We start from the raw sequence: 25600 nt of genomic DNA on the forward strand, positions 1-25600 counted from the left end.
GGTTGGTCAGTCAGAACCTGTTGCTCCCAGTGAGCCTCCTGCAGTGGGCGACTGCCGCATCAGCAGCAAAGATAATGCATTGACTTTGACAAGGTGCAAATAGAATATGGATATATTCCAGTTATGTCAACTCTTAAGGAAGTTTTCCTTCTTGTCTGAGTTCATGTTGTGGTCTCCAGTTCTAATTTAGCAGAGTTCAGATGCTGCATGTCACACCCACCTACACACAGGGCCCCAGACAATGATGGGTTTATTTTCACACTTTGGTTGCTTCCTCTGTAAACTGCCTTGGATGTGAACTTGTTTATTTTTGTGCACTCATACCAAAATGCGCTATGACGTGGCACAGCGACACAAGTCAAAAATACATGTGAAGTTCAAGCTAAAGGGACAAATGGCTGCAATCGAGAGCGCAGACGGATCACTGAGACCTGCAGAGGATTTCAAAACTCCAGCATGCCGAGGTGAGCTGTGAAATGGATGAAAATGTACTCTGCTGGAGGAAGATGGAAATTTAAAGATAAAACAGATAACTGCTGCTGTTCATTGTTGCTGAGTTTCATGCATCCACAACTGGCCTAACTTATTTGAAAATGGCTGTAATCCTAATTTAAAGCATCAAAATGTCGTTCTTGTTGCTCTGGTGGGTTCGTCTCCAGGTCGGCCAGATGTGAACATGTGGATATCTAGGTGAATGGGACGAGTTTCACTTATATGTTAAAGATCAAATTGTTTTCTGATGGCAGCTTTTCCAGTCTGTGCTGCGTTCGCTCATGCTAACCTACGTCGCCTCTCTTGGTTCTGGTTGCCACAACTTCACCAAGTTCATTCTGTGGGTTGAACTTTAACACACAGCAGATGTTTAAGATTTTAAGTTGCATCCCCGAAGTCCACCCAAACAAACAATGACCTCTGGGCAAACATGGATGTGCCGATGTAAACTTCTTCTTGCACTAATCGTCCATAGCAAATTTGTCGGAGTAAGTTCTCTCTGTGCTGCTCAGTGAAATAAATAGATACAAATGAGGAAAGCATCTGGAAAAGGTTGTGTTCCACAATAATAAGAGTTATTATGAGATACTTGCAGACTGGTGGAACAGAGACAGATTAATGTTCATCACACCAGGGATTACTGTCTGTGAGTCGAAGAAGAATCATTGTCTGAATTTAGGTGAGCCAGAATAGTTGGTATCCTAAGATTTTAAGATTTTTTATTAGGGAATAAGACGTTGCAAGTCCCAAACGTCAGTCTGAGGAACAGAAAAAGAGACAGTAAGGCTTGAAGGGATTTTCTAAAGCAAGAGACCATAGATACAGAATAAATAAATGTTCAAATTGTTCATCATCTCCTTATTTAATCTGACACAACCAGATACAACTAAACCTTGGAACCTGAACATCTGCAACACCATTTAAAAAAGACGTGCAACAACACGACCCTGAAAGCTTCATTAGCATTCCCACAGTTACCAAGTAGCTTCAAAAATGTTGGAAAAACTTACTTTTTTAAAATTGAAATGGACTTGTCTGCTTTTATGTGATCTGAGACTACAGTTTATTGCTATTTAGTTCTGTAAATTAAACTAATTTTATTCTTACAGATACAAAATCCTGCATGAAATTGCACCTGACAAATAGAGGGGCTGCGGCCATAGCAGCAATATCTCTGATCACTGTGATCATTTTATCCTCCGTTTTATTTGGTAAGTAAGAATGACCAATACGAATTCAGGTGTATGCAAAGGTTAAATTTAAACCATTTTTATTCTTTAGAAAATGGTAGAAAATAAATAATAAATGAAGAAAAACGTGTGACATGTCAAGTCGTTGAAAGCTGAACGCTTTTTGGCATTTTGGATTTCTTATTTTCCTTCCATCGAAGCAGTTAAGGTTTTTAGAAAAATGTGTTTGACCAAAAAATAAATAAATAAAAATCAAATATTTCTTCGAAATTAAAACAATTTAGGATGTCTAAAATACATACCTTGAGGACCTCCATCTTTCACTACGACTGCATTAGAGAAGTAAATACAATCTCAGTTTACGTTGTCTAAAGTTTTATAAACTCATGCGCCAAACATATGGGGAGCAGCACGAGAAGAAGAAGAAGATCCAACTTTTCCAAATAAACAGACGGAAAACCTGCAGCAGTGCCAAAAAGAATGTCAGGGCCTGAAAATGATGCTGCACTTGGCCACTCAGGGTGAGTTAACAACTTATTATCTGGCTCAAGTCTCAGAAAGCAACAGCATTTTTTAATCTGTATGCAACAGTAAGTGCAGCATCATAGACATTGCCCTGACTGCAGCGGTTCTGTTTGTGTCTGCGCTGCCTGAAGACTCCAGATGCAGTTTGTGTCCGGAAGGCTGGCTGTGGTGGAGGCGTCACTGCTACTTTTTCTCAGTTGGACTCCAGGAAAACCGCCGGTGGAAAGAGAGCGCCGAGTTCTGCCAGGAGCACAACAGCAGCCTGGTTGTGATCAGAGACGACGCAGAGATGGTGACCGACAGGAGAGAGACGAAAACAAGATGGCTGCGTTCACACTGCAGTCTGAAGTGACGCAATTCCGATGTCTTGTCAAATCGGATTTCCTTTTTTTTTTTTTTTTTTGACTGTGGTCGTTCACACTTCCAAATATATGCGACCTGTATGCGCTCCCCAGTGTGAATGGCAAATGACCTAAAAGTGTCCCGCATGCGCAGTAGAGGGCGCAATGACGTCACACATAGAGAGCGTGCTCCATGTTGAGCCAACCGCCATTAAAAAGCAGTGCTCTGTGTTAGCAGAAGTAAACGTGAACGCTAACTGTGGAGCAGATTTTATTTATTTGCGACTTGTGTCTGATCTGTTCATGACAGTCTAAACAACAAAGGTCGGATGTTTTTCTAATGCGACCCCGTTAATTCAAACGTGACCTAACGGAAAAGACGTCACTATTCTCACTAATCAACAACCGTGGCAGGCGATAACAAGGATTAAGTTATGACTGTGCTGGACAACAACTCCAAAACTTCCACGAACACTGTGCACTTCTTCTTTTTTTATGGCGGTTGGCAAAGCACCGAGCCTGCTCTATTGCGCCCTCTACAGGACATGTTCAGGTCGTATGCAGGTCACACTGGGGAATACTTTACAGGTCACATTTGGAAGTGTGAACGACTATGGCAAAAAAAGAAAAGACAAAAAATCGGAAGTGGGTCACTTCGAGGTGCAATGTGAACGTCGCCTAAGTTCCCTTTAGAAAGTAACACAGGTGTTTTTCAGCTTTGAGGACAGTCCTCCCTATGTTCCTCTCTGTAAACATCTCTGAGACTTTGCACATTAATGTCATGTATACTGACGTTTTGTTTTTTTGTCTGAGTAAAGAAAGTTAAAAAGTCTACCTTTTGCCTGAAATATAGGATTTTCTCCAAGGAGTTATGTGCAATGCCACCAAATTTCCTTTCCTGTGGGTGGGACTGACGGACAGCCAGCAGGAGGGACACTGGCTGTGGGTGAGTGGGAAGGACGTCCAGGACCACTTACCGTAAGTCTGAATTTTCTGGTGAAAGAAAGTATCATCTGGTCCATATTTACCTAAAAATATTTTAGCAACAAGTTCCCTTTTAGGTTTGCTCATTCTTCAACTTTTACAGTGCAATGTATTTTAATGATAGATAATTGTGTTTTGAGTAGAGACTAGTTTATATTTTTAAAAATCAATGAGGAAATCATCCTATGTACATAAACGCATCAAGAGAGACAGGGAGAGTTTTGTTTTCAGTAAAAACATTAAAAAGTTTTTACTGAAAGGAGAAATTAAATTCACATCGAACTAAAAACAATCATGGCATGATGGAGATGGAAAGTACCAACCAGCGCAACAGTTTCGTTTCCTTGCTATCTATTTATGATGCCAGAAGCGTTGCATTCAAAACAAGTCAATGCTGAAAACAAAAATGACTGTCTTCCTGATTCTTTCATTCATTAATCCATGCTTCAAACTCTGGTGATGAACATTTTTACCTTAAAGTTTGCATGGATTAGAGACGTTGAGAGGGATTGCTTTCATTTTCTAAAAAAGACTCCAGGACGCCATGTTGGATAAATGCTGACATTATAGTGGCTCCATACAGAGCTTTCCACAGTTGTCACCTTTAGAAAATTAAAATGTAGGGATAAAAGAGGCTTTTTAAATATATTCTTTAGGAGTGTCAATAGATTTGGAATAAACTTTTAACCAAAAGATTATTTTATGTCAGGGAGACACAAAATAACCCTTTAAATTAGCGCCAAGAACATAAACAACTGCATAACATCAGCTACTGCAGATTTTATTTGTTAAAAATAAAATTATATTAATCAGTTAATATAATTACAATATAAATATAATAAACTCTGAACTTAGTCTGAAAGTAAAACACAAAGTACAGGATATCTTACATTGATGTTTATTAAGAAATCATAACAAACACACAGTACATATATATATATAAATACATATAAAGACACACCATTATACAGACACAGATCTTTGTAAAATAAGATTCATTTTTCATCTGGTTTATATACATAGTTCCATAGTTACAATCTCAATGGAGATTTATAATCATTCTTAGAGTGAATGATTTATTTTTATTATATGAAGGTGTGTGTGTGTGTGTGTGTTGAAGGCTGGCGGTGCAGTGGGACAGTGACGACAGGGACTGTGCAGACCTGAGGGGAGGTGGGACTCTGTTTGCTGCAGACTGTGAGGAGTACGGACCCTGGGCCTGCAAGAGAGAGTCCTGACCGCCTCCACGCCCTCCTTATCTGCACTTACGTAACAAACTGCAAGCTGAGGGAGATCTGGAGTTTTATTCGTCCAGTAAAAGATCAGACCAGCCCTACTGGATCGCTAAAGTGAAAGAAATACTTCATTGGTGGAGCTTAGTTGTTTAATGTTCACTGGAAAAATGCAGATCTTTTTCAACATCAAATTATTTATAACAACAGCTTCTTGTAAAAGTGCAGTTTAAAGTGCATGAATCAGAAAGCAACCACATGTTCAGCCTAATAAATGTGTTTCTTTATGGTTACACATAGCCTCTGTCATGCATTTTACACAAATCTCAGTTTATAACATTGTCCTAAAGACTAAGGCATTCATACACGGTGACTGAATAGAAGCACAATCTTTCTAAACATTGTCATATACAATTCATCCTTCATATTACTTTGACAGAGAAGTTGAGAGTAACATTGAGGTAGCATTTATAGAAATTAAACAATCAGACCACTTCTTAAAGACCACTTCTTCTGCAGATTTCATTTGAGGTCAGATCATCTTTACTTCTTTGTTTAAAGAAATGTAGATCAGGTTTAATCTAGAAAACCCCAAATTAAGACATCTTCCACTTTTGCTACTGGGTCTAAACAACGGACTTGAAGTTTATTTCTATATTTTCTCCCTGAATGTGCCACGGCTCATCAGTAGCCAGGAAGGTTTACTATATTTTCCTACATTTCCTCGCTGTGAGAACGTCAGATATTTCTAGTCTATCAATCCATGCGGCTCTTGAAAACGTATCTATTTAAATAAAGGATTTGAATCTCTTTCACTAGAGACCAGAGAAACACAAAGCGTCTGGTTCTTGATTTTGTTTTTTTTCTTCGTCGTTTTCTAATGGTCTTTCTGCATTTCTACGTTAAACAGACCAAACATTTGATTGGAAAATGTTTGCTTGGAACTTGTGTTAACTGCATAGACGAACCTGAATCTCTCCTGTATAAACAGCGTGATCTTGTGCTGCGTTCGAGTGAAGTTGGACGTAAAAAGCAAATGACAGATCAGTACTTCTGACTGGGTTTGCTGGGGGGTTTTTAAAGCTGGGTGGCGTCTTCCCACGCCACCTTTCTAAACATCTTGGGACTCTTCACAAACTCCTTCTTCTTAGGTTCTCCGGTGCCTCCAGAGATTTTATGCGGCTTGATGACAGTCATGAGCGTGCGGCCGTCCATGGGAGCGAACAGAGGGTACAGCTTTCCCCCGAAGTTCCCTGTGAAGGTGTAGATGTGGGATTTGGTCTCGGCGTTGTAGAAGGAGATCTGGCCTTCCTCGTAGTCCAAGTAAATCCCGAGGCGCCGCGGGACGAGGGCGGCGGGCAGCTGCGTCTCCGGCTTGCTGCAGGCGTAGAAGTGGTGGGTGCTTCTCCACAGGACCCAGTAACCCTTCCTGGGGGTCATGGGAAAGTTGCCCTTCCGCTCAGAGTTGGCGGTGGTCAGGCCGACCCGCCAGTAGCCGTTGTTGGCGATGTCCACCTCCCAGTAATGGCGGCCGCTGTTGTAGCCCTCCCAGCCCAGCACGCAGGGCAGGCTGTCGAATCGCTGGCTGCTCTCTGGGAGGTCCGTCGCCGACAGGCCCTCCTGCACCCTGCGCTGGTCGTCTGAAAGCTGCAGCCAGGGGTGGTTGGTCATGGGGTCAAGAATCACGTCGGCTGTCGGGGAAAAATTAAAAGGATTAAGTATCCAGAACCGCAATCTTGATTAAATTTGCTTTTATATTAGATGATGGAGCGAAGCAAAAACAAAGTTACCTGCTGCACTGCAGATCCAGGTCCAGACTGAAAACAGACACAAGGACAAAATATTACAAACTGATCACAAATGAGAAAGATAAATTAGCAATATATTAATAGGTTTTTCAATTTGAATAATAAAAAAAAAACATATCTGCACACCTGAGTTTGGGATGTATCTGGGTATTCCTGCTTTCCAGGTCCTTTGCTTCGCCAGCAGCCAGATCTGGGAAACCATTGCCTGGAAAACAGAAAGATAAGAAAATCTATCTTCTTGCTTTAAATGTTTCAAAAAAAAAAAAGAACGTGAAGTTTTTCTTCACGTTTGTTCTGTGAAGTACTCAACACAAGAGACAACAAACACCATCTATTTCTGCACATTTCACTCAGAGCCTTGTATTCAGAGAATTGTATTATTTCTAATTTTTATTTCTTTGGAAATCAAAGCTGAAAGTGGTCGTAAATAAACAGCTGAATGGTTAGAATTTGTTATCAGAGACCGTCGTAGGTTATCAGCACAGCAGCGGATCAGAGCCAGTAAAAACCATTTATGGCTCTTCCACACGCACACAGAGCAGGGTTCACTCAGGCGCCATGTTGTATAAAATTGTTTTACAGTCAAATTAATTTATGGCTATTCTACAACATTCAATGGAATATTTTATATAAATGAATAGGAATGTTGCACAGGGTGAGGTTTCTCACCATGTTCTCTTCTTTGAGCAGAGACCAGGTGATGAACTCCAGCAGAGGCAGCAGCTTGTAAAGTCTCTTCTTCTTGATGCCCAGCAGGTGCAGCACTTTTCCCAGCTCCTCGCTCGGCACGCCGCAGCTCTGCAAGCGCAAATGATCATTTTATTAATGAAAAAAAAAAAAAAAAAAAATTTTCTACTTCTTCTACTTTGTGAATGCTACATCACATGTTGCAACGTCTCACCTCAGTCGCTTTCTGCAGCTCCTTTGCCCACTCCATGATCTGCTTTTGTCCCTCCTCTTTGGGCTCCTCTTTAGTTTCTTTCTTTTGATTGTCAGATTTCCATGGGGTCTCCTTTAGAAGCTGCAGATGCCAGAGCAGTTAAAAAAAAGTGTGCATGTGATAGTTTGATGTTGTTTAGCTGCTTTTAACACCCTCAGTCTAGGAATTTGGAGTCTGAGAGCTCACCTTGTCAACATGGCGGAGCTCATCGGCCCACTCCAGGATCAACTTTCTGCTCTCCTCCAGGCTGCGCTCGGTGCGCCGGTCGGAGCGCTGGGCCTCCGCCTTGCTGGTTCCCTCCCCTGGATTGGTGCCACCATGCTAAATCACAACACACACAGAAACTGTTTTTAAACCGGCTTCATAAATCAAAAGATTATCAAAACTTGTCACTGTTCATTTGATTCAAGTGGTAATAAATGCAGTGAGTTGACTTTTTAGACCGCAATCTGAAAGATCACACACTCAGGCTGTAAATCTATTCATAAGCATAAGTCTAACCTATCGGCAGCCACCCACCCATCTGTCTTGAACGAACACACGTTTCAATGTCAACGTTTATCCAGATCAATGCACCCTGACATATGAAGGTCATGCTAATGATCAATTGCCCATAGATAAAATACCATACAACAGAAAATACACGTGACTGTCTACATGTGTTTAGCTCATACTCTTATTTTGTTGCATAATTATAAATCAAAATATTATCCCAATCTGCTTTAAAGTTGATGAACAACTCCCACAAAGTTAAATTTACTGTAAATATTTGACATCGATATGGAATGTGCCTGAAAAACCTTTTCCAATCAGAACTTTTCTGTTTTGTTTGTTGTGTTTGGAAGCATTCTGGGTACTTTCCTCGGAAAAAAACACAACAAAATGACATGTTGATATCTTTGTGGTTCTACCTTGCAAACTTGGTCCACTTGCTCCTTCCAGTGATTAATGAACTGGACACACTCCTGCAGGCTGCACAGGTCCTTCAAGTTGCCCTGGCGAGCGTGTTGCTGCAAGACGGACACAAACTGAGTTTTAAAAGAAGAAAATAAAGCAAGAGGCAAAATGTTTCAGCAGATTTATCATGTTTCATCAGCTCTTCTAGCTAATTTTTTTTTTAACTTGCATGGACTTAAAAAAACGAGGCCAGTCCTGAAAACCAATGGCTGTTGCTGTTTTGGTGCTAAAACCATTGTTAGCAATATAAGCTAATAACAATAACATGTTCACGATTACAAATGTTACACAGTACAGTGGTTTGCTGAGATATAAGGGATCACAAAATGGCTTATACCTCAAGACTTTACTATGCTTTTAAGTGTGGCGGCCATATTGGCCTTGGGGTCACTCTGTGACCTCTGATGTTTCCAATCAGAATCCAGTTTCTCTTCAGTTTCTGTTTCATTTCTGGCTTCTGAGTACAAAGCAAACACACTAACCGCAGCTATGCCAACCCATGTTCAGAAACTAGACAACTAAACCAAACGTAGCAAACACATTGTGTAACCCCGAACACGCTGAGCTTTATCAATACATTTCGGCTTCATCTTGAGTTTGATACCCTTATGTCAAAGCTAAAAGCTACATTAGCTACCAAGTGTTATATGATTCTCAAAACAACTCTGTCACTCAAATCACACGCACTTCTCATTATTTATCTGCTGCTCAAACTTTGTAATAAAATTGGTTTAATAGGCATTGGTGAGTAGAACTGTGCCATCAAATATGACCACTTTTGCTTCGTTTTATTGCTGCTCTGCCAAATTTATAAACCTGACTTGCGCCGTGTTGTAGGTGTGCTCTCGGCGGCCCCCTGCTGGTTCGGAGGCCCGAACACAACTAGCTACACTGCTATAAGCAAAGCTAACCATTTCAAGCAATCACTGGGGAATCATTGGAAGAAGAGAGCGGGAGGAAAATAAACGTACCTGCGAGCTCTTGCTGTGGTTCGCGTGAACGGTGGGGGCCGAGCTGTGGGGCTGGACGCTCTCGTCGGGTAACTTCCAGCGAACTGCCCCGATGGAGCTGCTCTGGGTGGCGCTGCCGCTCTCGTCGTTCAGCAGCAGGTTGACGCCTGCAGGGCAGCAAACCGTGTTTACGACAGCTAGTCTCACTGTTATCCACTTCAAATTATATAGAAAGTGCTTCTTCAGTTTTCCACACGAGGCCACATGACGTCACCAGGAAAACGTGTTTTGTTGTTTCAGGAGGGAAAACGTCAGAGATTCATCCTGACAGTTTAATAATAATAATAATAATAATAATAATAATAATAAAAGCGACTTACGTTTGTTGCGCTTCAGGATAGTTTTTAGCTCCGCGCCTTCTTCCTTATTCATGGCTGTGGAGAAACACACGCATAAAAACTTTGAAAAAAGGACAAAAATAAATAAACAAAACAGAATTCCATTTTTTTAAATGAGAAAATTATATATATAAAAAAATAGAAGAATAATTAAATGAAAGGAAAAAGATGGAAAACATATAATTGTAGTTGCCATACACATAACTTCATATTACTTTAGATTTTATTATGTTTTTTCCCCCATCAAAGTGAAAGCAAAATAATAATAAAAATGTAGTTATTCATAAATAATTAGAATAGTTGAAATACCAACTTTTAACCCAAACTGATTAGCCCCGCAGATAAACAGAGGATCGATGTATTTAGAGCTGATCACCTGTTGTGTTGTCGGAGCCTGGCAGCAGCTCTGATGGTCGAGAGAAGTGGACAGGTGACGCTGCTCGTCCAAGCTTTTTATTCAACCCCTGAAGAAGGAAGTTGACCTCGCAGCAGACTCACTCTGAGCGCATCAGGAGGAGGGCTGTTATACAGCCGCAATAAAGCCAGCAATCAGTCAGAATGACGCAAATGGCCCAGGTCTCAGGCTGAAGTTACTGTAAACTGTAAACTGTGAGGAATGAGAGCAGGGGTTAAGTCGGCTCTGTGAGAGCTTAGATAAATCATCAAATGACATTAAATGTCATTTTATAAACAATTGATTCCTAAAATATCATCTGTTTGGGATGTTATATTTAAACCTTTCTGCCACCACAACAGCTGAGACAGGAGAACTGAGTGGGCCTCAGGAGCAAACTGCAGGATAAAGAACCAAAAAAAAAAAAAAAAAAACTACAAAACCTGACCTCACATTATGCAACCAAACATTTACATCTACAGGCATTTCCTTAAAGGTCTGTGTCCCTTATGGCTTGTTAAATTACGCTTTTTCTAGATTTCATAATGGATCAGAGCATGTGGCAATGCTCCTACTTACAAGAAATATATATAAAAAACATTTATAGGTATGGTAAGATTATTTTTAAATAAGTTCAAACAATATCTTAAAAACCTGTGTAACAAATTATTCTTCACAAATCTGTAAATTACTAAATTGTACTCTTTAAGATGAAGAAAATTCCTTTACATGTTATTTATGCTCTCTCCAAAAAAGGTTGGATGCAAATTAAAGGCTTAAACATACTTTCTGTTTATTTTCGTCTAAGATGCAGATTAGCGTTAGAAATAATTGTTGAAATATTTTGTGGACAGAAAGCCAGATTTCACACGATAGCAAATGAAGCAATAGTTGTCCTCGACTTGTTTTGCTGATTAGCTTCATTAGTTTTATTTTCAGGCCATAAACACATAAGTTTGTATTATTTATGGCATAAAAAGCAGCTGCATATTGAGTCACCAAATACGTGTGTACGTCAGCTGCTGCTCCTTTTCCCACAAACAGTTCACTGCTGTCGATTTTAAGGAACAGAGAGAAAACAAAAATGACAAAAGAGAAGATGCCTTTTCAACTGCTGAAAATATCAACAGGGAGAGATAAGCAGGTCAGGCCTGAAGGGAATCTGTGGTAAGAACTGCAAACTGATGTTCTCCTTCCAATCTGACTGAATTGAATCTTTTTTTCCATCAAAAATCTGTAAAAAATAAATTGAAATCATAGAAATTGAAGAAGATGCTTTTTCAAAGAACCATAAATACACATCAGTGGTTAAAAAAAGATGAAGATATTGCAAACATTGGAGGAAACTTGTATTCATTCAGTTCTAAACACTTTGCACACTAAATGCTACATTAATATACTAATAAACTTAACTTTAACAGCAGTAGCAAAGAGAATCGTACTTTATTGAATTAATAATTGAGCTGTTAAGACAATACAAATCAGACTCATTGTTATTTGCTATGTTTTCCAGTGGATTTCCATCTAGTCGCAATTCAGGATTTGCATTTTCTTATTGGAGCAAATCTAAAATATGCTTTACTCTTCTTCTTTATGGCACTGAAACCAACTTGATCTCAGAAACCAAATTTATAATCTGAAAAAAACAAAACAAAAAAAACAACCAATGTCTGAGAATTATCAAAAATAACCTCAACTAATAATGTGATATTATAAAGACTTAAAAGCTGCTTTTCAGAGGAAGTTCATCAGAAAACCAGCAGGTTTTAAAAGCGATGGAAGCGCAGGTTGAGTCACCATATAGGCATCATTTTTCCCTTACTTTCATTTGCTCTGACCTGATGCTGATAAAGATGACTTTTGCAACGTCAGCTGGGCCGTCGCCCTTACAGCTCATCAACCTGTTTGCGGAGTAATTGGGCTCCTCCTGCTGATAAGAGGGATGGCGTGACAGCGGGATGCTTCCACAGCCGCCCTCCCTATTGTCTGGGGGATCAGATAAGATGCAGTCGTGGCAGCTGAATAAAGGTTACAAAGATTTCTCCCGAGAAAAATCCCACCTTTTATCGGCTTCAGCTTGAAACGAACTGAGGCAACTTGTTGAGAATAAACACACCAGGAGCAGTGAGAACGTTCAGGTTTATTCTTCAATTTCAGACAAATCTGCGATGTGGCTGAACAAATTTAAATATATTCATGTAAAAATCCAGTTCTCTTGATATTGTTTTGATTTGTTCAGACTCTGACCACAAAACATGTCTGCTTTTTTCTTCTTCTTCTTTTTTTTTTTTTTTTATAAAAGTGGCATCACATCTCTTGACTCTACCAAAATTCAAAACAAGCTGCTAACTTTGAAATATGTACAAACACCGGGTTTGCAGGATTTGTTTAGTTCCAGTTCTTGAAGAATTGCTTGAAGATGATGGTTTCCTTCCCCTGAGGCAGAATCTCCACCTGCAGGACAAAAACATTTTAGTTTTATGTTTTTTACTTGTGCTGCTCTCTGACCTTCCCCTTTTCAGTACACCTCTTGTTTTTTGGGGGGGTTTTTACAAAAGTTTTTAACCAACCTGTGTTTTCATTCTGGGGTATTTCATTTGTTCGATGAAGTTGTCCGCCATTTGCAGGGCAGCATTCTTCTCCTCTGCGTTTGCTCCGTGACCTGTTGACATGATATTATTATCAGAGCTTGTATTTCTCTATAACGGGGTCGTAAACAACACAGACTGCTGCTGGGAAAATGGCCGTCTATCTTTCTTTACGTACACGCTGAGCTTGGGGAAAACCTAGAGGAACAAAAGCGTTATAAGAGGGCATTGAGACCATTTATTAACATTTGGAGAGTTTTGTCCAAAGTGGCACTTATTCTTATTAAACATAAGGAAACAATATGTAGTTTTGTATTTTTTTTTTTTTTTTTTAGTTTTGTTGTTCTGTTTGAATTTCCTTCTGATTCATGTGAAGCACTTTGAACTGCTTTGTTGCTGAACATGTGCTATAGAAATAAAAATACCTTACTTCTGATAACCTTTAATCATATTTGTTTGGTCAAAAAGATAATAAATATACTTTGCATTTGCAATTCTTCATTTCATTTCAGTGTGGATGTGGATTTTTCCATCTTTAGTTACATTTACCTTGCACAATTAAAAGCTGAAAAAACAACAACAACCTAATGTGTTCAGGGAATAAATGTAAAAAAAATTCAAATAAAAATTAGAATCTGCAATGAGCTGGTGGTAAAACTTCTCATGTCTTTTTTGGAGTGAGCCGTTTTAAAGTGTAAGTATTCTGCTTTATTTATTCATTTATTTTGATAAACGTCTATCAGTCACTCAGTTTGTGAGAATGTCTCATTTCTACGGCCCTCTGAAGGTGATTTTTCTATAGAGTTCATCTGAAATATTTGAGAGAAAATGGAGCTTGAGAGGCTGAAATATTTAGAAGCTACTTAGCATGCTATTGGCAGAGGTTTGCTAATCCATTCATTATGCGAGGACTGGCTGCACTGCCAAGAGCAGAAATGACCACGGATGTTAGCTTTAGCAGTTCTGCAAAAATAGTTGCCAAGTGAAAGTATATTAATATGTAGTGGTTGTTTAAAATAGGTAGTCATAAGCACTGTTACAGGGGCTCTCAAGTATAAATTTTAACTATTTCCAGGCAGCTGTGACCCCTGACCCTCGGAATTACAGGAGCCATTTAATTTCTCACCAAGTTCAATAAATTGTTTTTTGAGATACAGAGTGTCGTTTTCTACTGCATTATTTCAGGAGAAACATTTCCTGTTTCAGGTTCCGGAAGTTTTTCCTTCACCTTTCCAGACGAAGATTTTTCCATTTGCTCCGTTGTCCAGGATGAAGCAGTCGTCCCGGACCAGCAGCTCCTTGGCAAACGGGCTCTTTTCTGACACCTTGGTCATCGTCATGGAGCCTGTGGCATCAGATACCTGCAAAGGGGTTCGAGACCAGTTCAGCTCCACATCTCCAGTTAGGTAACACACTGGTTTGGTGGGGAGGGGTGGAGATAAAATAACCTTGTAGAGGGAAGCAGAGTTGGAGGCATCGGCTTTGGTGTCCTCCTCCGGCGTGCTTTCTGCCAGAGCCGGCATCGGGCCGAGAACCTGGTAAAAAAAAACAACACAGCGATACCAAACAGTTTACAAGTTCAGGATCGCAGCTTTGGTGACCTGCAGGTCACAGAAACATTGAAAGGCATATGAGAGCCATTGTAAAGAGAAAAAGGGAGTAAATTTCCACAAGAAAAAAAAAAGACACTCAAAATATTTTTGATTAATCTCAGAATTTTTATTGAAGAAACTTGGAAAATTTCTCACCTCCAAAAGTTGAAAATTTGTGAGAAAAAATAATTGGGATCTCAGAAATTTTCTTGGGGGGGGGAAATAAAAAAAAAATAAAAAAAACATGGACATTTTTGATTTTCAAAAGTCAAAAATATGCTAGAAAAAGATGATTAAAAACTAAATTTTTTCCAGAAAATTTCTGAGGTTAATCTCAACATTTGTTTCTCACAAATTTTCAACTTTTGACAACTCAGAGCTGCTCTTGTTTTTCTAGAAATTTCTGAAATAGATCTCAAAATTTCTGAGTTTTTCTTGCAAATTTCCAAATTCTGGATCTCTAACATCCTTATGCTTTTTCCTAAAAAAAATTGAGCTTAATCTCCAAATTTCTGATTTCGTTTCTCACAAATGTTCAACTTTTTTGGACTCAGAATATCCCATATTTTTTTCTAGAAATTTTTTTAGATTAATTTGAAAAAGTTTTTTGGTAGAAATGTACCACTGAATATACTAATTTTTCCCCTTTATGTATGACAACTCTAACACGCTGTCGTAGAAATCCTGTGGGCTCAAACAATCAACATTTTGTTTGCACCTTCAGCATCTCCTCAGGCTCCTCCCCCTCGCTGGTGTCCACGACGCGGGCCTTTCCGTGTCGGTCCGTGTCTCGGATCAGCGAAGCGATCTCGCGCACTTTCTGCTTCTCGAAGATGTTGGCCTGCGATCCGGTCCACGACAGGATTGTCTGCGGGTGGCGCCGTCAGAAATTGCAGAAGCTTTATGCAGAAGCCTCATATGTTCATGCAGTTTTAGGTTTGGATTTTCATTTGCACCTCCAAGCGCCATCAAGGCTCAAAGAGGAAATTTACATTTCTGCTTCAGGCCTCCTGTGCATGTTTCACATTCATTTGGACTATCTTACCTCTCCGAGGTCAAGGATGAAGCAGTCACCCTTGTTGAAGCTGCTCCAGGACAGCTCCACCTCCTTGGCACGGATGTTGCGTTTCCCTTTGATCTGGTACAGCCTCTGCACCGTCCCGCTGCCCTGTGACCGCCTGAAGCCAGACTCCACGCCTCCTTCCTGCAGAAAAAAAACAAACACCCCGATACCTTTAGGGTTTGCAGTGCTTTGTGTTTTTAATGTTTGACTTTTTATGGGTTTATGTAATGCAAACTGATGGGAAGTAAAGATTATGTAAAAGTCCACATTTGTCTAGCAAGCCAAACCTAAACAGTAATAAAAAATTAAAAAAATCTGAAATCGCGCTTATCTCAGAAGAATCTGACCATAAAATGATAAAGTAAACTGTGCAACCAATTCAAACCGACCTTATGAAGGTTTATAATGTCTAGGAAGCCTAAGAGGAAAAAAGTCAGAATTGTTGTAGAACAGTTGCAAGAAATTCTCCAGTTTGGTGAGAATATTTTGTTTCATTTCCTGCAATAAATTTCCACGAATGTGGCTCACCTTGTAGCTGACCCCTCTGGGGAACAGCTCCATGAACTCTGGGCTCTCGAAGCCCTGGACCTGCCTGTGCTGGACGGGGTCACCGCCCAGGAAGTTGTCCAGCTGGGTGGCCAGCATGGCGCACGCCACCTGCTCGTCCCGAGAGGACTTCTCTCCTGAAGGCAGGCGAGAAAACAGAAATTCATATTTAAGCAATATCTAAAACATGATCAGGCCTGTTATTTATTGAGAATATTGTCAGTGCGGTCCATGTTTATCTATAATTAAATATGAAATGCCCTACTTTCAGAATGACATAACATTCTGGCATGTTTATTTAAACCTGCAATGTTTAATCTCAGCTGTCTCCATATCTATACATCTCCATCTCTTTACAATTGCATATGACCTCTTACCTGGAGGAGATAAGAGGTCAACGACCAACGACGAGTTCACAATAAAGTTTCGTTATATGTCTGATTTTTATCTCTAGAAGTGAAACAGCAAAACGTAAAATAAATAAATTTAACACTGAAAACCAATAAAACCCACATTTTAGAATCTAAAGGATCAGTAGGACCACAATTTGACTTTATTTTGTTTTTTGCTTTATTTAGATGGTCCAGAAAAAGATTTGCTCATTGTGTTTTACTGGCGATTAAAAGTTATGCAAAATGGGAAACGCAAGAGAACATGTTAGCCAAGTGAAGCACAATTGTCCTCTTAAAAATGTCAAATACGGTTCCTCCCTTTAATTTTCCATATCTAAAGTCTGAGTCATAATTACAAATGTAAAAATTGTTATAAACAATGATGAGGCCGGAAAAAAAAAAAATTCGACAAATCTGAATTTCAGCAAATAATTTTGGGATCATTTAGTCTGCATGGAAGAATGAAGAGATTTTGCTGTTGTTACCGGATATTTTACAGAAATGACTGGAGAAACTTTTTCTGACCCGCCATTACAAATGGTGAAGTTTGGTGCCGTCTTATCTGGAACCATGTTCCCTCAGCTTTTAGTCTGAAACAAAGTACAGTGGAGGGTCTGTGGTGCTGTGGGCCCATTGCTCTTCCAAAGCAACATTCGCTGCAGCACGTCGTGTCATTTGATCCTCAGTCACAACCTAGAAAACTAAAACTGCAGGAACAAAGTCCAGAACTAAGTTTATGGTCTGTATGCTTCGGCCTTGTGTTATGTCACCGTGTGTCATAATTGGTTCAGAATAAGGGTTTATTGCTGCTTTTAGCATTTATTCACCAATGCCAAAGTGGCAGTAATAGATGGCTAACGCAGTCTGTCATGTAAATGCGCTTAATGGAGTCGATAAAACTGCATTTTCTTCTCTGATGTTGCGTTTCTGAGTTCATTTTCTTGGTTAAATATACTTATTATCGTCTTTTTAGTTAAAATAAATCAAAGCTGTAGATTTGCTACTGTTCAATGGGATTTTCTATTAATTATTCTATCCCCAACATATAGCAGAACGAAGTTGTGTTAACTGTGTCACTGCATATAGACTCTGACCTCAGTTTGAAGATCGTCATACTTGTTTATGCGACCTTGTTTTATGAGGATAATACACCTTCTTTATCTCCGTGAACTGAATAAGCTCCAGCAGAAGAATCCGTTTATTTAGGCGGAGTAAAATAAACGATCTGAACTTCAGTGTTTATCTGTAAACAAGCAGAGGGGGCAGTTCAAACAGAAACGCACGCTTGAGCAAACGGAGCGCTCTCCGAGCCGTGACAGGCAGATTAGTGTTACCTAAGCACCGGATACATGCTGGAAACAACGGCCACATTTGAGTACTGTAACGTTCCTCCTGCATTTTTCATGACAGCCGCTTATAAACCTTCCCTGGTCCTTCTCCTCCCATCGTCTCCCCCTCTGGACTTGTTCCCCATCCTTCCCTCCCTCCCGTTGTCCCCGTCCACGAAGGCCGAACGCTGCGGTCAGCGCGGTGGCTCATGTGTCATCACCGGCACTGCCAGGGGTCATCGGTTATTCAGCCGCAGCACTTGGACCGGGCTGAGGTGTGCAGTAAGCACCGCACAATGGTTAGCTCTTTTGTAGAATGGAGTAAAACAGAAACTGGAGAAGGAACCGCAACCAGGTGCAAATGTTGTGGCTTTCATGCAGCTCCTGCAAATCAGGTGAAAATCATTCAGACTGACAAAGAATGAGAACTGAAAGGACATTTACAAGTGGTGCATGTTGATGGAAAGTGGTTTTGGTCGTCATATTTGATTGTGTGTTCCCCTTAATAGATTGGTTTAGGATCCTGCTTCTTTTCAAACAAATAAAACACATTTAAAAATACAGTTGGAACCAAAATTACTCGTGACCCTGGCAGATTTAAACTCAAAGTTGAGGAAATTACGACTGACCTCGGAAAATCATTCAGTGAAGAAAACGTTTGTCTTTGACTGGAAGTGGAGACCTAACAAACCAGCACCTTCCAAGGATTTAAAAACGCTTTTTGTGCCCAGTTTGCCTGTAATTCACCAGAGCGATTCCTGCTTAGGACAAAAACTCTTTATGCTGCCGGTGTTTTGATTTGCAGTTGACTACTGCTGTGGTTCTGACTGGATCCAGTTACGGGTCTGATGGGTCCGGGTGTTGGCCCATTCTCTTCTCTAAACAACTGTTCCACCAATAAACACACATCCCTTCTGATTCAACATAAAAAAAAGAAACAATCCTTCATAGACATCCACATATGGTACTACTTTCCTGTTTCTGAACTTTTATGCTTCAGAGAAGTTTTGAAAAGGTGGAGTGCAATTTATGTTTCACACTCTAAAGGTTTCAAGTCTAAAATGTGATAAAACACCTTTTATTATCTCCTATTATGACTTCTTCTTCACAGGAATTACTATTTTGAGTTTTACTTTTGTGAAATTGCATGAAAAAAAAAAGAGGTTTGTGTGAGTCTGACACTAGATTTCTAACCCTCTGAATGTTTCTTAGTTTTTCCTCAAACCTGACAATGTGAAACTTTCACTTTAATACATCATGTAACTCAGACTGCTGTTAGTGAAATTGATCATGTCTTTGTCAGGTCAAGTGAGTGCCAAAATCAAAGTCCAAAATAACACTGATTATATGAAAATGCCTGGAAACAAACTAGTCACCCCTTTAAGAGATTCCTGAAATACCTGAACCTGCTCTAAAACTTTTGCACACTGCTGCACCCCTGTATTGACTTTGACTGATTGATGTAATAAAAACAAGACGAGATGCCATGTCCCGCGTCTCACCGATCCACATGTGGAGGTCGGCTCCCTGCTCGCCCCGGTTCTCCAGCACCAGGTAAGAGTCTCCGTTATAAAAGGCGCCAACCTCTGAGGGATCCAGCGGCACCGCCTTCATCTTCTCCACCCTCCACACCCTGAGCCCGGGGGTCAGGACCTCTGGGCCGAACTGACCCGGCGCTGGCTGGAACGAGAGCATTCTGCTCGGAGAGAAGAGACCAGAATGATGAGGGGAATACAGAAATGCAAGGAGGCTTTTAAGTGAAGCGTTGTGTGACGCTCGTCTGACGAGCGATTGGTCACCTGAACAGGAAATACTCAGTGTGAGTCACTATTGCTGTTAGGAAAAATGTAGCCGCAGTTGGAAAAAAAGGAAGAACTGAAAGAAGAAGTAAAACTTTGACTTCCCAAACAGAGGGAAAAGATGAAAAATAAGGCTCCACGGTGATCCAGAACCCAAACGATCTTCTACACGCAAATCTGTTGTAACGAAACTGAGAAGACGGGATATAAACAAAAGATCCGGTTGCAGCAGGAAGCACAGCTTCACTTCCTCAGGTGTGACTCCAGGTTACAGACAGATGTGCCACTCGCACTCCTTCAAAGCTGTTCAAAGTAAAAAATAAAATAAAATAATTAACAGCGACGCTTTGAGATGCTGAAAACTAAAACTGGGGCAACTAACCACAAGCCTGCCCTTTTCCTGTCTGCTGGTGGTTTGTCTGATTTGTATAACTGAATCAGTCTTATCTTTAATATCGCACATCTCCCTCCAAAAAATGCCATGTTGAACTGATGCAACTTTCATAAGAACAAGGTCATGGTGAAAACTTGACCAAACTAAATACTAAATAAAACTTGTTTTATTAAAAAAAGGCAGGCAGCGGCGCAGGTGCAGACAGTGAAAAAGGTTCTGCTTCTCTAATCTGGTTTCAACACCAACTCAACATTCAGCAATGCCGCACACTGACTGCAGAGATCTGCAGTTAGACGTGCGCCAGCGAGCGGGATGCAAAGTTTTGTGTGTTTTAAAGGTAATGATTAATTTAGCGTGTGGTGAAATTCAAGGAAAGCCGTCAGATCAAAACAGTGTTTATGCAAATGCTTGTTTTTTCCTTTTTTTTTTTTTTTAATTGACCCCAAACTAATTCTAGCTAAAACCCAGTCCAGCAAACAGAAGGTGCTCTGGTCAAAATTTAGCTTAAAACGTGTGAAGGAAAACTAGTGTGTGAAACACGGCAATGGCAGCATCATGCTGCGGGGGTGCGAAATGCCTGGATTGCTCAACACAGAGCAATCCTGGCGAGAAATCTGATCAAATCTCAGAGATACGAGACGTGGGCGAGATTCACCTTCCACCATGCTGGTTTGACAAAGTGCTGATGCGGACTTTCTAGATGTTCATTTCCAAAGCAGAAAAAATTGACACTAACATTCTCCTTGCACTTCGCTAATGTGTCTGCCACATAAAACCTTAACGAAACACAAGGATGTTTGTGATGATATGGGAAGACACGGATGAGATTTGAGTTTTTCCCCATCATGACCATCAATTCTTGGATGAACTGTTCACACACGAGGCCTCAACTGTGTTTTTTCTTGGCTTCGACGCTCCTGAGATGATGGACGTAAACGCACCATTATGTTTATGTTCATGCTATGGATGATGAGATAATAAATTGTCCTCACTTCCTTGTATGCATCCCTCTATCTTTCCATCTGCTAGATGGATAACATGTGTAGATAAGGAGTAGTTGAAAACAAAAACAAAGCTGATGCCATTATATTCACCGACATATTCAGACAGTCTCTCACAGCTGGGTTAAAACATAAACAAAGAGCAATGTCCATCATGATAAACATCACAACGTTATGGTTCATGTCTGCCCAACGTCCCCCATAAAATAAAAAAAAATAAAAAAGAACAGAAAACAAATTTGATATTGATGCTGCAGCGACAGTCTCTTGAAATGTTTCAAGCCATCTCGTTAAGATGGAAGCCGAAATGACTGAGAGCCAGTTATCATCTTAGTGATCTGACAAACAGGAAGCCACTGCAGCTCCTCCCTCCTCCACAACCACAGCAACCAAACAGGAGAGGAAAGACCGAGCAGTGGAGTGAACATATGACGGCTTAAAAGTAAAGGGAGCATGGAAACAGAGAGGAGCCAAAGCAGCAGCGCATACAAAGGCCCCGGGGTTAAGGTTACAGAGCTGGAAGAGCTGCTCTGAGTAAAGAAAGAAGGCCCCACTCCACTTAACTGGATGATCTCCTCCGGTGCCTCCGGCATGCTGTCTGCCTCCGGCTCCATTCTGCGGGCCCGCTGGACTGTGTGTTTGTTGTGTGTGCGTAGCTGTGAGGTATCGAGCGGCCTGCCGAGGAGGAGTGTTTGAGCTCACCTGGCCCGGTCAGCTTATATGCGGCAGGAAACTGGAGCCGCCGTGATGAAAGCCTACCTGCGGCCTGCGGATAGGACCGGAGAGAGAAAGGGGCGAGCAGCGTCGGATTCCTGGGTCCTGGCTGAAGCTGAACCTTGCTTCATTTCTGGAGCACCCATAAACTATGAGCTTTTGAGCACAAACCAGTGACATTTTCCTGGGTGACACCAGCAGATGTTTGCAAGCACTGCTGATCCATCTCATTTGCTTTTTCTGCTCCCATTTAAATCTCTATAAGCGCCACAGAGATGCTGGAGTAGGGGATACAATCCCTGCCTGTTGTGATGGATGGAAGAGACCGTTTGAACTTCCTCCTTCCCTCTCTGCCCTTTGGTTCTGCTCTGCAACCATGAAGTGTGGCGCTGTCGTTCAGGCATTATGTCAGATGTTGATCAGCTGCTCCCAGTTGTAAAAACGAAACCTTGTTGGCGCATAAGGAATTGTTACTTGATTTCATCTTGGTTTTCCAAAACAGATCAGAACAGTAAATGGATAAACTGGAATTGGCTAAAGTTTTTCATGTTGCTGAAATATTTTCACATTTTGTCACGTGTGTTTTATGTGTTTAATCAGCACAAAGCAAAGTAGTAAATAATTATAACGTGATGAAGATTGATGAAGCCGTAAAATCCAGTCCAACTACTTGACTTCCCGAGTCACGGATTCCTGCTCTCCATAAATCTAAACATTAGGAGAAAAGACATTAGATGTCCTGTTTGACATTTACGCCAAGCAGGTGAAATGCCAAACTCATGGATGATTAGTTTAGTTGAGAACATATCTGATATTTCTCTGTGTGTCCTACATATGAGACACAATATTTGATGAAAAACTCAACCTGTCCCACCCCGGTTGAGCAAGAATTGATGTTTTGGGATGGTTTCTTCTGTAGGGACAAGGAAGTTGATAGAAGACAAGACAATCCTGAGGGAAAACCTGTTGGACGTTGTTAAAGCCTTAGGATCCGAGACGGAGGTCGACCAGCAGGGCAACAACTCTACAGGTGTACAAATGTTGACTCAGGCGGCTAAAAGCCACACCATTTACCAAAGGCATTTGGATTTATTTTAGGAGCTCAGATTTCTATTTGAACTGCTTTGTGTTGGTTTGTCACCTAAATCACTAATAAAAACAACCTGAAGCTTCAGGCTGTGACAGCCCTAAATGTCGAAAAGTTAAGCAATGGCGACACGTTTGCAATGCGCTGCAAGTAGATTTAGGCAAACATTCTTTTCGCTCCACTGTGAGTGGAAGGTAATTTAATCCTTAATCCAATTTATGTCTGTAACTCAATCAATCGTCTTACATGGCGGGGAACAACGGTGTGAGTTTTGACAACGGCGAACAAGACAAAGAAAAAGTCCAAGGAATAAAAAATAAAAAAAACAAACAAAACAAAAAAGACACGGCCTCTTGAACTTGTCTGATGGAGCGCTAAGTGGTGTCTGGTTAGACGGAGGGCGTAGAAACCGTTCAGGCGAAGACCCGAGGTAGCAGGTAGGCCGCTGAGGTCATCGACCCAATCAGTCATTCAAGCCCTGCTGAGCAAGCAGCAATACGAGAGGAGACAATGTGAGAGCAGCGAGCGAGGAAAAGACCTCAGAGTGGGAACCGAGATGAAAAGCACGCCGGATTTGATTAAGACTTAAACCTACAACGCAGATGCAGAAGTTTGATGAAATTTGAGTCATGCTAAAAACCACAAATGTACAATTGATAACAAAAACTTCCTACTGCAGCCTGATTGAATGTGTTTACCAGCTTTAAGGAAGTTGTAAAACGGTTTCGCATTTGATGACACGTAAGAAATGACACTGGGAAACGTTGGTGCATAAACCAGGGTTTTCCCCAGCTGATAAAAGGAACTTAGCAGGAAACGAGAGCAGATCCAGGCTGAGGAGAAACTGGAGCTTCATTGTCTTTCTCTGAGATTCTTTAGCGGCTTTCAGGAGGAATTTGATGAACAAACAGAAAAGAAAAAGGGGCAAGAACTAGGAAACGTGAGAAAAGAGAACAAAAGCTGAGGACTCATACAAGATGGCATGGAAAGAATAAAAATCTGCCAGACTAACCTTGGGTTGGGTTGACGGTGCTGGGACCAAACACGACTGAGCAGAGAACAGGGAGGAAACGCAACAATGCAAGGAGGAACACGTCCTTAAACACACAAACTCTGTAACACACACACACACACACATTCACCACATAGTTCCTGTCTCTGTCTGTCGTGGGCTCAAGCCCGGCCCTCAACCCCAACCTGCAACAAACAGCTGAAACCTGATTCAATCAGAGCCTACACTGAGAGAAACTACTTTCGCATGCAAATTAAAATCACCATCCAGTAAAACCAGAAGTTGCAACAATGTTCAAGTTTTAATTTAAAAAAAAGTGCTTTTGTGAAACATTTTTCGAAAGAAAACTTGAAGAATCTGCATTTTTTTTTTCTTCTTGCACAAGAAAGTTACACATGAAACTGTGTAATCCATAGACGCTGCTGTTTCACCATAGAAACAAGTCCAAACAAGTATTAGTCATCAGGTCTTGACACATACTGAGGACACACCCGGCACTGCAGCCTGCAGAGATTCATCCAGGGTTTTTACAACATTCCCTCCTGTGCAGCTTCACCTGTGAGCTGACACGTAAAGCTGTGATTCAGCCGTTTCCACTGGGAAAACCTGAGAAGCAGAACCAGGAGCGGCCTCTTATCTGGTTTTACTTTGTTGTGTTGATTTTAACACCTCTGACTTTGTGGCTAAAACACCAGAATCTGATACAGTTTTTGTGTTTTTAAAAAGTGCAACTAATTTAAGCTTCAGTCCATTTTGAAGCTAAGTTACAGATTGATGATAGCACTTCTGATTCTTTTTTTGTCGTCTAATCTTAGTTTGTGAAATAAAAAATTAACGTGATTGTAGTGAAACCATTACCTTTTTGCTTATTTGTTCGCTAACTTCATGTTAGAGAAACTGACATCTTATTAAAATGTCAATATTGCTTTTGGAAACTATCATTTTTCCTTTTACGTTTCTTTCAGAGTAATGACTCTTCTGGGTTTAATACATTAAACTCCACTGTATGTAAACTTTATATAAGAAAGTAAAAATTCTCAAAATCTCTCATTGTTCTGGAAAAAAAAAGTTAAAGCTTAGACTAATTTAATGTGAGAGGGTGAAAAAAAACTGCTCTGTGTTTTTACACAGTTTATTTAAATGTCTGGCGTCAACTGTTTGTATATATCTTTAAACCTGCTTCTCGACTGGTGAGGCCTGTTGGAGCAGCTCCGCCCTTCATGATTTCTTTCTAACAACCGTGAAGCTTTCAGCGAGAAGTCGATGGGTGAAAGGGTGCAGCCTTCGCAGTTAAGCTGCTGGGAAACACACTTCCTTAAAGTCAACGTGAGAGAGTCCCTGTGGTTGGACTTTAACTGGTTACAGCAAAAAGAAACTTAGGTTCATGTAACAGACGGGATCTTGGCTTTACTAGGTTTTCGATCAAATCTAACCTCAAATGCACTACTAACACTCTTCATTTGTCTAATAGACATTATTCTAGAATTTTTTATTTTTGTAGTTGAATTCAGGTTAACATTCACCACAACTGGTGGATAAAGTTGGGCTGCAAAATTTTAGAACAACACGTTTCAGCAATCATTTTGCTTAAAATTGCAACAACAAATAAAAAAAAAACAGCATGTAGAAAAGTACTTTATTAGCATTGCGGCAGTCAAATCCTTATTGTAACTGCTGATCAGCTTTTTCTCGTGTTTTGACAATTATTCTGTGGTGATGATCTCTAAGCCGGAACACCTCCTCGTCATCACCCTAATGCTTAGGTCCCTTCTCAGATTCTGTAAGGTTCCAGTTCAAATGATAGCAATTCTCTTACAAAAGTAACTATAGCTGCCCACGAGTGGCATAATTTGGTTTTATGTGAATCCTATTT

General features: G+C 40.6%; 3 protein-coding genes across 3 annotated transcripts; 1 reads left to right on the top strand and 2 right to left on the bottom strand.

The window, feature by feature from the left end:
* Positions 1–379: 379 nt before the first annotated feature.
* On the top strand, positions 380–4804 carry LOC129354922 (CD209 antigen-like protein C). Its single transcript, XM_055024475.1, is given in 6 exon segments — positions 380–464; positions 1602–1703; positions 2057–2203; positions 2339–2499; positions 3402–3526; positions 4653–4804. Coding segments are annotated over 6 exon segments (723 nt in total). The 5' UTR covers positions 380–394; the 3' UTR covers positions 4771–4804.
* Positions 4805–4902: 98 nt separating this feature from the next.
* Positions 4903–10291, bottom strand: LOC129354921 (nuclear factor 7, ovary-like). Its single transcript, XM_055024474.1, has 10 exons — positions 10194–10291; positions 9800–9853; positions 9441–9586; positions 8424–8522; positions 7699–7833; positions 7474–7593; positions 7242–7370; positions 6699–6777; positions 6555–6581; positions 4903–6455 (listed from the first exon to the last, which is right to left on the bottom strand). Exons 2-10 carry the CDS (start codon positions 9849–9851, stop codon positions 5842–5844), a joined length of 1401 nt encoding a protein of 466 aa, XP_054880449.1. The 5' UTR covers positions 9852–9853; positions 10194–10291; the 3' UTR covers positions 4903–5841.
* A 2042-nt stretch (positions 10292–12333) lies between these two features.
* Positions 12334–23860, bottom strand: LOC129354888 (macrophage-capping protein-like). Its single transcript, XM_055024433.1, has 9 exons — positions 23728–23860; positions 19223–19416; positions 15983–16137; positions 15437–15595; positions 15110–15259; positions 14248–14334; positions 14028–14160; positions 12782–12873; positions 12334–12665 (listed from the first exon to the last, which is right to left on the bottom strand). Exons 2-9 carry the CDS (start codon positions 19413–19415, stop codon positions 12600–12602), a joined length of 1035 nt encoding a protein of 344 aa, XP_054880408.1. The 5' UTR covers position 19416; positions 23728–23860; the 3' UTR covers positions 12334–12599.
* Between the last annotated feature and the right edge of the window lie 1740 nt (positions 23861–25600).

Source organism: Poeciliopsis prolifica, unplaced genomic scaffold (assembly GCF_027474105.1).
Source record: "Poeciliopsis prolifica strain line A6 unplaced genomic scaffold, Auburn_PproV2 SCAFFOLD120, whole genome shotgun sequence".
NCBI lineage: Eukaryota > Metazoa > Chordata > Actinopteri > Cyprinodontiformes > Poeciliidae > Poeciliopsis > Poeciliopsis prolifica.

Bases quoted from the DNA above. Each gene is read 5' to 3' on its own strand.
- LOC129354921 (XM_055024474.1), bottom strand. From the start codon at position 9,851: ATGAATAAGGAAGAAGGCGCGGAGCTAAAAACTATCCTGAAGCGCAAC. The intron at 9,587-9,799 runs GTAAGTCGCTTT...GCTGCCCTGCAG, and splicing joins TATCCTGAAGCGCAACAAAC to GCGTCAACCTGCTGCTGAAC. The intron at 7,594-7,698 runs GTGAGCTCTCAG...TGGCATCTGCAG, and splicing joins AGCTCCGCCATGTTGACAAG to CTTCTAAAGGAGACCCCATG.
- LOC129354888 (XM_055024433.1), bottom strand. From the start codon at position 19,415: ATGCTCTCGTTCCAGCCAGCGCCGGGTCAGTTCGGCCCAGAGGTCCTG. The intron at 15,260-15,436 runs GTAAGATAGTCC...CGCCACCCGCAG, and splicing joins TCATCCTTGACCTCGGAGAG to ACAATCCTGTCGTGGACCGG. The intron at 14,335-15,109 runs GTGCAAACAAAA...TTTTTTTACCAG, and splicing joins AGCCTGAGGAGATGCTGAAG to GTTCTCGGCCCGATGCCGGC.